Source organism: Falco peregrinus, chromosome 16 (assembly GCF_023634155.1).
Source record: "Falco peregrinus isolate bFalPer1 chromosome 16, bFalPer1.pri, whole genome shotgun sequence".
Taxonomy (NCBI): Eukaryota; Metazoa; Chordata; class Aves; order Falconiformes; family Falconidae; genus Falco; species Falco peregrinus.
Window position 1 is genome coordinate 2242349 of NC_073736.1, and position 12594 is coordinate 2254942.

The window sequence follows — 12594 nt, forward strand, 5'->3', positions numbered from 1 at the left end:
ACAAGTGCTGTAGCTGCAGTGCTGAGCACCCAAGAAGCCATAGCAGGAACACACAGATATTCCCAAGCCCTTCTTGATGCCATCTCTATTAAAATCCGTGCCAGCTGGAGGAGAGGTGCAGACATCTTGGCAACTGGGAGAAGAGGCAATAACAAAAGAAAACCTGCCTGCTAAAGGGAAAGATATTCCCTGCAAGCTGCTGGTTTCAGACAGTCTTGCTGTAGCTGGCTGCAGGCTGCAGCAGGAGCCCTGCTGTTGTCATGTGGTTTGGGATTTGCTTGGGTGGAAGGTGTAAACTCCCAACATCTGAGCAGATTTTGGGGAATTCTGCTTAAAACTTGCTTTATTTTTCATCCTTGTTAATGCTTCTGGAATAGCTTTGAAGGTGGAGCCTAGTTTATACTGCCTGCTCTACTTGAGGCAGTAGCTTTTTAAGTCTTGAGGGAAGGGAAAAAAAATGGAATTGCTGTATGCTTAGGAATAATTTAAAAGTTGAAATTCTTTGGTTTGCAGACATTTAACATGGCAGCCTGGAAGTATTTTGTCATGAGAGGCTCTAATCTGGTAACCCTTCAACCTAAACTAAAGGCTAATTGATTTAAATTGCACTATGTGCCCTATCTTGGGAACAGTTTTCCTACTGTGGGGGCAGCTGTTAGTGTTAGTCCCCTGAGGGGGATGAGACAGAAACTCAAGCACTGTCTGAGCAATCAGCATTTAAAGGTGTCGGTGCTCTTAGATGTATGTCTTGGCCGTGGCACCCCCCGGAGCTGTGCAGGAGAGGCACTGGGTACTGGTTGGTTCAACACTGTTGTGTTTCTCTGGTTGCCTCTGTTCTCTTGTGCCAAATTGATCCAAAGAAGCAGAAATCCTTCTCCAGCCACTCTGCAATGGAGGTACAACCCTGAGACACCTGGAAATAGGTATAATGAGTCAAGGCATCATTTGACTAGAGGTTCCTGGCATTTGGCAGCCTGAGAGCCTGCCGTGAAAGCACTTGTCCTACTGTGAAAGCTCGTACTATGGGAAGAGGCTGGTTTGCATCTGCCCTATTCAGCCACCAAGAGCTGTAAAAATATTTGGCCACATGTTTGGTTTGAAGCTAACTGCAAATAGGAAATGCACCTTCAGCTTGAAAACGACTTTGTTGGGGAAACTTTCTGTTGTAATGTAATACAGCAGTGGATCCGCAGGAATGCTTGTCAACATCTGGGAGCTGACTGGGATGAACCTGGGAGTGGAAATACAAGTGCATGGCTGTAAAGGCTGCATTGTCCTCCTTAGGTGCTGATTGCGAGTGACAAGTCTGGGCTCAGGTTGGCGCGGTGTGTTCACTGCTGGTGACTGAGCTGCTCGTATCTGGCTGCTGCGTACTCCTCCTCTGCCACCGCTGTAACCAGCACCTTGGTGTTCCTGCCAGTACTTTTTATTCCCTTATCAGTCAAAAGGGTTTTACTAGTGATGTTGGAAAAAACCCTGAAGGAATGTGAAATAAGCAGGCTAAAAGGCGTACAGAATTCCAGGCAAGGGAATAATTCGTACCTGTCACAAACACAATCCCTCCAAAGTGACCTCTTTATCTTCAAGGGTTTGGTTTCTTGCTTCCTCAGCCAACATGACATAAAGTCACAAGACCAAGAAGTGAATTCTACTTTTTAAGAAGCGCTGCTGCTCCCACACCCTGTTCATGGTGCTGTTTCTAGGAGCTGGCCTTCCTGAGGCTTCAGGGATGTTAGAATGACACTGGAGTGCAGCGTTGTCCCCTCTGGATGTTGCAAGAGGCTTGGGAAGCTCTTTCCTGGAAGCTGTGCTTCCCTAAGGTAGCACCAGAAAGCTTTTCTGCTTCTTCTGGTGGAGAAGTTTGCCACAGCCCAGTTCTCACAGCCTGACATTCCCCAAAGCTGGTCTTTTTGGTTTTCCTGTTAGTCTGATAATCTAAAAATTTTTGTCTTCCCACAAAGCTCGCCTTGCTTGTAGCACTGCCATTCTGGGTTAGCACACTGCCGCGTGGTGTGGACTCTGCAGGCTGGGACATTTGGTTCCTGGAAGCTTGATGTGAATGGGAGGTTGGGTTTCTTAGTCCATCCAGGATCTCGAGTCATCTATCCAAATCCAGACAGGCTCAACTTCATTCCATCTCCTTCAGCAAACCCAGTTCTGCAGATCAGAGTGAGCCTTTTAGGCTGAGGAGCCCTGAAGCCAGTGGCTGGTCCGGCTTGTTTGCAACGAACTCCTGGCGCGGTCACACGAGGTAGAGTAACGCAGGACCTGCGCCTCTGCTGACGTGCAGTAACGCCGTGCGTGCCTTTCTCATGCTTCATGGCTGGGACAGGCGTGTGCGTGGGCAGTGCACTCGGCTGCTGCTAACTGCAGAGCTCAGTAAACTGTGATAATGTGATGGCTCAGAGTCCCAGAGTTAGGTAGGAGTCTGCTGCACCGAGCTGTGCAAGCGTGTCAGCTGCTGCACGGGTGTGCAAAGGTGGTTTCTGCCTTGTACCTGTGGGAAAGGGACACTGAATGCTCTGTGGTTCAGAGAAAAAGCTGCGAAAAGCGGGTTAACTAGCTGTTATTTTGCAGACAGATGGGGATAACGCACACACACCAGGTCTGCAGAGGTTTGGCAAGCCAGGTTTCTCTGCCTTTCTTTGAAGGAAGGCTGTTTGCAATGCAGACATGCCCAAGTGCTACAGCCTGCAGGTCTGATATTTCAGCTGGAAATCATCCTCTGGCAAAGGGTCATTTCCAAGCTAAACCCACGGGTCTCTTCAGCCTCAGTTTCCCAGAATAATAATCCTTGCGTTGTGGGAGATGATAGAGAACAGAGCTTGTTAATCCATTAAAATTTGCTCTCTGTGTTCTGTGGGGGTGTGTCTGGGTGTGCAGAGGTGAGGATGCCCAAGTTGCCTTGTGGCTGTAGGAACCAGTGCTGGCAGCTGGAGGGGTAGGGCAGGGTCCTGGGTCTGTGCCGGGGTCCTGTGCTGAGTCACGGGCATCTGAGCTGCTGCCTCAAGTCTAGACAGGTATCTTTGAATTTTGCCAGAGCGTTTCAAAAGGTATCTAGCTCAGGAGTGACACCGGTGTGCTTACCACTGTGCACTAGTAATGGATCGTGGGAGCGCACCTAGTTTTCCGCTGTGGGGAAAAAAAAAATGCGTTTGAATGATTATGGGCAATGTTTGGCTGACTTTGTGCTGAGTGGGCAAGGGAACTTGCAAGATCTGTTTTGGTGTTCCTGCTCTGACATGGTAACGTGTTTCTGGGCTTTAATGTCTTAAGCTGCTTCACCTGGATCTGCAAGAGTAATTTCTGTGTGCTTTTGAGCTCTGTTCTTCTACCCTTCCACTGTATATCACATAAGATTGCTTCTGAATTAAATGTTCCCTTGTGAAAATGCTCTAGGATCTGCAATTGCATCCACCTGGGTATTTAAGGGGAATGCTCTTATCTTGCACAGCCCAGTAATGGTGGGTAGCAGCTGATGACATTGATGCACTTGGCTGTAGGGCAGCCTTGGACCGTAGTTACTGAGCTGGAAGAGAGGGATGGTAGTCTATTAGATAAATCCTCGTCCCAGTTTTTCAAACCTGCCTCATCTCCCGGGTGGCTAGCCTCAGTGATCAAGCAGTATACTCTGGAAATTCAGAAATTCTTGGGTTGGGTTTTTTTTGGTTGTGTGTTTGTTTGGTTTTTAGCAGATGAATGCATAATGACTGTCAGCATCTGTAAATAAAACACACGAAGGACGTACCTGGCTTCCAAGGGGCTGGCACGGCTGCTGTGGAGCTGTTACCAGCAACAACACACAGTCTCTTGTTCCAGACCCCATCAACTTCTGTGTGGGAGCTGCGAAGAGTACATTCTGCTTTTCCTTTTAATTTCACGTGGTTGCTAACTGAAATTTTTGTGCTTTTCAGGTGCTGGAGAGTCTGGGAAAAGCACCATCGTGAAGCAGATGAAGTAAGTGAGAGTGCAGGCATGTAACTTGCATTTTTGTACGAGATGAAATAAAAAAAAAATCTGTGGTGCCCTTCTGGTTTGGCTTGGCAGTGATGGCTTGGTTTTCTTCCAGGATTATTCATGAGGATGGCTACTCGGAGGAAGAATGCAAACAATATAAAGTGGTTGTCTACAGCAATACTATCCAGTCCATCATTGCAATCATAAGAGCCATGGGAAGGCTAAAGATAGACTTTGGGGAAGTTGCCAGAGCAGTAAGTATTTCACGTATTTCCCTTAGTCTGAGTCTGTGAATTGTGTTAATGAATCCTGGAAATTCAGTCTGTGACACTCACAGCGGAAATGTGTTTGTTACAAGATACAATAGTGAAAGACCTTTCATAATCTGTAATGTGTTACCAGTACAGAGTGGCTAGTATTTTACCGAGGTTATGGGTAAGAAGCTTTAGTAGTTTGAATGCTAAAAAAAAAAAGTAATCCCCAAACTTTTGTCTAAACTATTCAAATGTTTAACAAAATTCTCAGCTTTGGTTTAAGTTGCTTGACATCAGCCTTCAGCAGTGTTTCACAGCATTGTGCCAGTTAATTTTTAAGCTGAGCCAAATTTTAATTGCTTTCACTACTCATACTTGTCCTCTTAAGTTTTTTGGGGATTTGAGGCCCTGCTTCCCCCGCCCCATCCAGTTCTGCTGATTCCTTGGGCTGTTACTAGTGTTTGTCTCCGGTTTCTACCATCTTGAAGTGTTGAAGTCGGGAGGCCTTGACTGTGGTGGTGGTAAAATCACAGACTGGGAAGGCAGGGACTCCCGAAAACTTGGAGAGAGGAATTGTGTATGTCAGCACAGGGCACAGGCCGCGCAGCCCGTGACTCTTGCTATCTGGCACTAATTCCTCATGCTTACAGTTAATATGCAGTAAATGAACTAACCTGCTCAGTTTCTTTGTGATGCAACTACAGCTATCTTGCGATATAAAGCATCCTGGCTGAAGGGCACATCTTCACTTGTGTGTTAACCTGGGCTGTTCGTCAGCTGCTGCTCCAAATCTTTGTGGGAGTTTCCTTCCACCTTTCTTCCGTGCTTGGTGAAGCAGAGTGGTGAGCTCAGCCTAGCTAACACAGCTGGAAGGAGGAAGATGCTAAAATCCATTTCTCAGCTGACCTGCCCAGGCTTAGCTGGCTTTGCAAAAGCAGAACGAGAGCAGAGTGCTAAGATTTTTCTTGTGTCCCAATCCACCTTGAAGGACAAACAAATTCCCACACTTTCCTAGGAAAAGACCAAGGGAAACCAAATCAGCTGTCTCGCAGCAAACCACAGCAGGGACCTGTCAGCACAGCACCATACCCACAAGTGCTGTACCTGCAGAGGCTCGTAACCGAGGTCCACCTCTGTTGTGGTGTTTCAGACCTTGATTGAGTTAATTTAGGTGCCTGTTGCTTGTGCTAGGGAGGTGTGTACCCTTTGGAGCAGCGTGCTGAGCAGACTCTTGCCCAAGCTGGGGTACACGCTGGGCAGTCCGGTTTAGGGCTCAAGTGAGAGGAGCCGATGTCATGAGGATACAGTCTGAAGTTGAGAACTTGCTGGGATAGCGAAAGGCCTCTTACGTTTCCCGAAAGGATGCTGGCAGGCCTGATCACTCTGGAAATAAACATCAGTGTGGGATGTAGGTCAGCCTGTTGTACACTCTGAAAATCTGCCTGTTAACTTGTAGAAGAGTGGGGTTCTGCTCTAGGACTGCTGGAAAAAATTTTCATGCTCTAGGGCAAACACTCAAATCCTGATCAATCCATCCCATCTCCTGATGAAATGCTTTATGAAGAAATTGGCCTCCCTTACTTCTGACAGCTATTGCAGCAAGTGGCAAGTCCTCAAACTTTAAGGACCTATAATCCTCCAAAAACCTGTAAATGTTTTAATTTTAAACCTGTAATCATCCAAAACTTGCTTTTGGAACTGAATTTTTCCTTCTTGGTGTACTGTACAACACTATAAGGGAGGTTTCCCAGTTTAAAAACTACTGTTTAGTTCAACCTCTGGGATTGTTACTGATGTTAATCCTTCCTAACATTTGTAAAGGTACAGATGGACCTATGTCCTAATTTGTTTTGATTTCCCCTTTTCTTGCAGGACGATGCCCGCCAGTTGTTTGTATTAGCTGGAAGCGCAGAGGAAGGAGTGATGACCACTGAGCTAGCTGGTGTGATTAAGCGGTTATGGAGAGATGCCGGAGTTCAGGCCTGCTTCAGCAGATCCAGAGAATATCAGCTTAACGACTCTGCGTCATAGTAAGAAACCGTTCCCTGCTTCTGGGCTCTTCCCAGCTAACCCAGTATGTTCAAAAAGGGCTGGTGTGACTGGAAGCAGCGCAGTGCTGGGTGGTGAGGGTCCCCTCCTGAGGGGGTGGGCAGGAGCCCTAGTCTAACTGGTGTATAGGGGGTTGGGCTCACAAGCTGACTTGGTGCTTTAGCCTGTCAAAGTCAGTTCTGCTGTTTGGCTTGTGCCTGGGTGAGTTTGCCAGTCTGGATTTAGGGGAAGACCTTAGCAGCTTGCGTTGAGGGCTTTTTGCAGCAGGTGATCGGCTATGTCACCTTCGTTATCCCTGCCAAAAGGAGTAACATCTCCTGAAACTGAGCTCCTGGTTACACTACCAAATTTGCAACGAGCAGCAATTTCCAATGATATTGGCAGATCGATAATTCACGTCGCTGTTCTCCTTAACAGCCCTCATGTGCTTCTGTTCCGGTGCCTGACACCACTTGGGCAGCGCTGCAGGCTGGCTATAAACCTGCCTATTTTTCCGTTTCAAAAACGCACGCAAGTGCTTAACAATTGGAAAGTTATGACTTGATAAATAGGCTGCTGCTGGCTGGTTAATGAGATTTTTGACTAAATGCCTCATCTGTTTCCAAAAGGCAGGTTAGTGCAGGGAGGGGAAACTATTTCTTTTAATGAGCAAAACAGTTGTTGCTTTTTTTCTTTCTAAATCATGTGCTTGGTCTCTGTAGGACAAATATTTGAAACTCTGAAAGGATGATTTTGGGGTTAAGCATGCCTCCTGATGTCCAGCTGAAAACTTCTCTCAATTTAGCCAGGTTTTAAGCCTTTGAAAGAATTAGTTTGGAAGTGCTTTATAAAAAGAAGCTTTAGATGTGTCACAGCTCAGTTGCCTGCAGGCTCTTTCTGTGCAGAGCATATTTTAGCTTGAAAATAAGGAAGAATTTTTCTAAATTTGTAACACCTTGGCAGGCTATCATGGGTTTAGATCAAGGTAAGTGAGTTGACAAGAGGAGGCTTTCTCAGATTCCTGTGTGGCATGTGAGGAGGAAACCAGATTCAAAGGGAGAAAAAAGGATGAAGAAGGAGGGGGGTGAATGAGGGCATAATTTAATGAAAAGGAGAGGAGAAGGAAAGCTTAAGGACTTCTTGAGCAGAGCATCTGGGGCAGAAAGTATAAGTGGTTGCGTGGAGCTTGCGGAAACTAAAGATGGGGAACCTCAGTGTTGTGGTCTTGATGGTCAGCTTCGAAAGAGAAGGAAAATTAAGGCAGGCTAGAGAAAACAGGGTAGAAGGGGGTCAGAAGCAGAGCAGGTTGGGGGGATGGAGTGTTAGCCTGCTTTAGTAGGTGCCCACTCAACCTGAATGCCTTCCAGAGACTGGATTTCAGAGGGTTATTCCTGTATCTGCAACCCACTCGTGTCCAGTTGCTGGTGTGGGTACGTGTAGGCACAGCTACTGTGATGAATTGCTGTCAGGGGCTGGCATCGGACCCGCGTAGCAGAGAGGTTTCAGCCTGATAATAACACACGTGGTGTTTTTTCTGGTAAGTGCTTCAGAGAATCTTGCTTCCTGTCCTAAGACCACAGCGAGTTGCGCTAGGGCAGCGTTGTTTTGAATCGGTAGCCCAGCGGCTTGGTGATTGAGGAACCCACTTGCAGCATTTCCTTAGCGCAGAGTGTGCCCATGCAGTTGAAGACCTGTTTTCTGCGGAGCCCCCAACTTCCAGCGTACACAGGGAGCGTTCAGTCCCTATTTTTTCCTCGCCACTCAACGTGTGGCTTCGGACCTGCTCTGTTTCCCAGTGTTCCCCAGTTAGCTTCTTGTCCATGCTTAAAGGGTGGATGTCTTGCAATCCTGTTTGGTGGTGGTGGTCCTGACATAGGTACCAGCTTTTGTGCACAGTTCTCTTGAGGGAATTTCACTTCCTTGCTCCTTTTACTATCTCCTACAAATGGGACTGAAACTTCAGGGTCAGCAGCGTTTTAAATACATGCCCCACCAGAGATGACTGATTTTTTCCAGCTGAAATTCAATACTGCGCTGTGTTTCAAGCCTGGTTCTGGCTGGCTGGGTGCTGTGCCTCGCTTCACATCAGACCTCGAGGTCTCTGCTGAAGGGGAAAAAAAGAGGAACATGGGGGTGATTGCTTGTGAAAATTAGGTGGCAACGAGAACAAGAGCGCTGTGGCAGAGCGTGACGGTTTTCAGGGCAGCATCAAATGGTTTTGAAAACTTTTCTTCCAGCTGTTTTCTGCCTCGCAGAGCGTTTCCCCTGGTGCAGGCAGGGATCCTGCCCATCGGAGAGCTGCCCTGGCGGCAGGAGGCAGGGTGGGTGGAGAGGAGGCTACTGTAATAACGGTGTGTCATAATCCATATGCCACGGGTGGGTGTAAGCTCCCAAAGATAACCACTTGTGATGCTAATCCAAATGATCTGTCCTGGAATCATAGTGTTTTGCATGTTTTTTCTTTTTTTTCATGTTTTTCTAAGAACAGTTGAGTAATTCTTGCTCTGAAATGTGGATGGTCAAGCACTAGTGTAAACACTCAGCGTCTCCTCCAGGCATCATCTTATAATGTCCCTCTAGCAACCAGCCTGCTGGTTTGGGGGGGTGTTTCAAACTTCTGTATTTCTACTTATTGCAGCTTCCCTTTTTTCTTTACCTGTGACATGATTAAACGGCTCTGAGCCTCGCCGCTTCAGTCTTGACTCAGTGCCGTGAAGAAGCGTTTCAGACCTTTGTGCACAATTCGTGGTGTAATAGCTATGAAGAATAAAAACCTCCTCGGTTGGTGCAGCAGTGCGGATGCGAAGGCATATTGCTGTCTTGCACATCTCTTCAATTACCTCTGTCTGGTACTTGGAAATGTTGACAAGTAAATAATGCTTTTAAAATATTTCACTTGCTGATTTTGCTACTTTTTCCAATGATCATGCTGACACCAGCCTGCAGATACTGTAGGTAATTATCTGCAGTCTCACAGGCAATTAGCATAGTTTCTGATCAACTATTTTCTATTCTGGCATATTTTATCTTGTTCCCAGGTGGTGGTTTTGGCCTGAATTCCCTGACATGATGCTGGATAAAACTTAGATTATTTCTGTGTGGGTTTTTTCTTCCTCTTTGCTCTTGAGTGCTGGCTTGCAGGGCATTGTCCTCCTGATGCTGCCTTGTGATTCCCCTTGAGTAGCACCACCTGGAGAGAACAGCTTGGAGTTTTGAAAGGAGCTTTTTCATCTGTAGGTCTGTGCTGCAGACTGGCTTTAGCTGGCCCAAGTGAACATCCAAATTGATAAAGCTAATGCACAATCCCTTTTCGTGGAGATCCTGCTCTGTTACCTTGACTTCCACTTTGCTTATCTGCCAAAATCCAGCTAAAGGGGAGGGAGGAGACGGACTTCTCTGGGGAGACCTTATAGCAGCCTTCCTATTTAAAAGGGGATTATAAGAAAGATGGAGACAGACTCTAATAGGACCTGTAGTGACAGGGCAAGGGGGTTTTGAACTAAAAGAGGGTCTGTTTAGATTAGATATTAGGAAGAAATCCTTTACTGTGAGGGCTGCAAGGCCAGCCCAGAGCAGCTGTGGGTACCCCATCCCTGGCAGTGTTCAAGGCCAGGCTGGATGGGGCTCTGAGCAGCCTGAGCTGGTGGCAGGTGTCCCTACCCATGGCAGGGGATGGGAACTAGATGATCTTTAAGGTCCCTTCCAACCCAAACTGTTCTAGCATTCTGCAGAAGAAATGCATTTTTAAAATATAGGCTTCACCAGGTCTTCACCCGTTTCCTTCTTGCTGCAGGAAGCCTTGGCTAGAGATGATTAATTCTGTGTGAGCTGTCAACCTATGTAGGAAGAATACTGTTTGCATTTTCAGACTGGCAGAGGTGCTTGTGGTGATGTTTCTTGAAACCTTGGTGTTTGGTGGCTGCAAACACTGGCCCACCTGGGTACCAAACCTGCATCTTTCTGCCCTCTTGTCTTCTCTCCATGGCAAAGGCTGGCTTTTGTTCGCTGCTCTGCCTTCGGGCGTGTTGGTGACAGCCCCTCCTTCCCCAGCTCCGGCTGCGGCTAGCCGTTCATAATAAATGCTTTGTATGAATCTTTCAGAGCTTTCAGAGCCACGTTTGGCCTTGAAAGCATTCTTTCCAGCACTAAAAGGAAACATGACTGAATTGTTAGGAAAATACCATTCCAGGGTTCATGTGAGCGTGTGGAGGAGGGGAGCACTGTTAGCTTCAGCGACTGAAAGCTGTCTGCTTCAGAACATCCCTCTCCTGCAGCTGGTGTTCCTTAGAGCGGTCTGAGCGTGAGGTGGGACGACGCTGATGCTGATGGGTTTTCTGATCAGAGTGGAGCTACAGACCATGGCACATGCAGATATTGCAGCAGTGCCAGCCTGCGCGGGATGTTCTGGGAAGGCTTGGAGGGTCACTAAGAGAAACAGGAGTTATGCTGTAGGGTTCTGGTCAGCTTATTTTTTCTGTTGTACTCAAACCCTTATTTTAAGGGTAAAAAAAGAAAGGAAACCAAGCGAAACTGTCTTTTTGCAAGCTTGTATTTGCAAGGTGGTGTTGAAGCACACAGGGATCCAAGGTGGGGAGCAAGTGTTGCAACCTCAGTGTATGAAGGAAGCCTGGTGGCAAGGGAGACCGTGAAAAGGGATTCAAACTGCATGGGGTGTAGGAAGATGCAGTAATATGTTTTCAGTTCCCAAAGCAATATTTGTGAGAAACATCTTTAAACTTTCAGACAGACTGTGGTAAGCTGTGGGTTATGAGTTGCTCAAAACTGGGAGGCTCAGACCAGGCTCTTCCAGTCTTGGGGGTTTGTGTTTGGTTTTTTTTTTTTAAGTTCCACTAAATCTGTCCGTGGTAGAGGGAAACTAGTGGCATCTGCATGGGCTGAGCTCCGCAGGCTGGTGCGACGGGGGGCACAGCTCCTGTCTCTGCCCATCAATTCAGCCGCCTCTGGCAAGGCGAGGGTGGCTGGAGGAGCTGGTGTGCTCCAGCGCTTGGGCTTCTACTGAGAAATGCCCTGTGCTGGATCTTCCAGCTGCTTAGGCGTTTCCATGGGATTTGCCCTTTGTGTCTCCCTGGAATTAGTCTGGCAAAGCTTATTTTTTCAGGCAGCTTGCAGCTAGAGCACTGCTTGATCATTCCCTCATTCCCCTGACTGACGTGCCAGCCTTCAAGTGGCACTTTGCAATTCATTTGATGGGAGTTGCCTGACTCCATTCGCTCTTTGCTGGCTGCCTAAAAAGCCTGAAGTAGGGATGATACCACTTTCACTGCCCAAATTTCTGGTGCCGAGAGCTGGCAATTGGGAGCAGATGCTTTACAGCTTCAGCTTGTGCTTTTATCACTTCAGTGATGCAGGGTAGCTGCGTGATCCGTATCAAAGCCAAGCTGTTAGGAGTTGCTGGGTCAGTTCTTGGGTAGTGCTCCCGTCAGCTTTTGAACCACCATATCACAGTTAAACTCATACTGGTAGGAAAGGTGTTGGGGGGTGAAATCTGGGCACGTTATTTCCCTGGCAGTAATCTCTCTTAACAGCAGCCTAATGAATGTATGTACCTTCCAAATTCTGTTTTACCAAGCTGAAGCTAAAGCCAAGTGTAAGTTTTGGGTGCTGTGTTTCTGGTCAAAGAGCAGTTCACAAACCTGTTATCCCACTGAACGTGAGAGGAATGAGAGGAGTTGGCCCTTTCTGGGCTAAAACTGCTTGCAGATACCAGCTCTTTGAGAAAAGCCCCGCGGCGCCGGGCGAGCACGGGCAGGAGGCTGGCAGGTAGGCTGGATTCTTCTGGGGTTTGGAAAATAGGCCAGCGCTCTGCAAATATGCTGGCAGTCCTGGCCAGAGGAGATGCTGAAGCTGACGGGAGGGAGACGTTGCTCAGTGCGTTGCCTGCTTGGTGGTGGAGGCGAGTGGGAATTTGGGGTTCCCAACACAGCTTTCAGGCGCACGGGAAGGAGCGATCCCTAGCTGACAACGGATCTGTAATAATAATGTTTGGCTAGGAGGGCACAGTTTATTGCACTGGTGTGGAGCCACTAAAATCTCACAGTTGTACAGTACTGTATTGATTAAATCCTGCTCCTGATAAAGGCACGGCCGGTCCCTTCCCAGCAGAGCTGGAGTGATCCTCGTCTCCTTCGGTGGAAGCAGGAGGCCGTTGCTTTCCCCTTAACAGGAAAAATGAGCTCAGAGGTGCTGCTGGCTGGAGTGGGACTTCTGCCGCAGCTGGAAATGATGGATACCTCTTACTTCTGTGCCCAAGAGCCAAACTTCAAAGGGAATCTGCTGTAGCTGGAGTTAGTCGGGGTCTCAACGGGCACGTTGCCTTGATGCTGCAGGGAAATGG

At 47.7% G+C, this 12594-nt stretch overlaps 1 protein-coding gene across 2 annotated transcripts in view; it reads left to right on the forward strand.

Annotated features, from left to right (window-relative positions):
• GNAI3 (G protein subunit alpha i3) overlaps window positions 1-12594 on the forward strand; it is a 32401-nt gene that overhangs the window by 13550 nt on the left and 6257 nt on the right. For both annotated transcript variants that reach the window (XM_055819717.1, XM_055819716.1), the window contains exons 2-4: window positions 3915-3957; window positions 4070-4211; window positions 6084-6241. In XM_055819717.1, the coding sequence (XP_055675692.1) occupies window positions 3915-3957; window positions 4070-4211; window positions 6084-6241 (343 nt within the window). The remainder of the gene's footprint in view (window positions 1-3914; window positions 3958-4069; window positions 4212-6083; window positions 6242-12594) is intronic.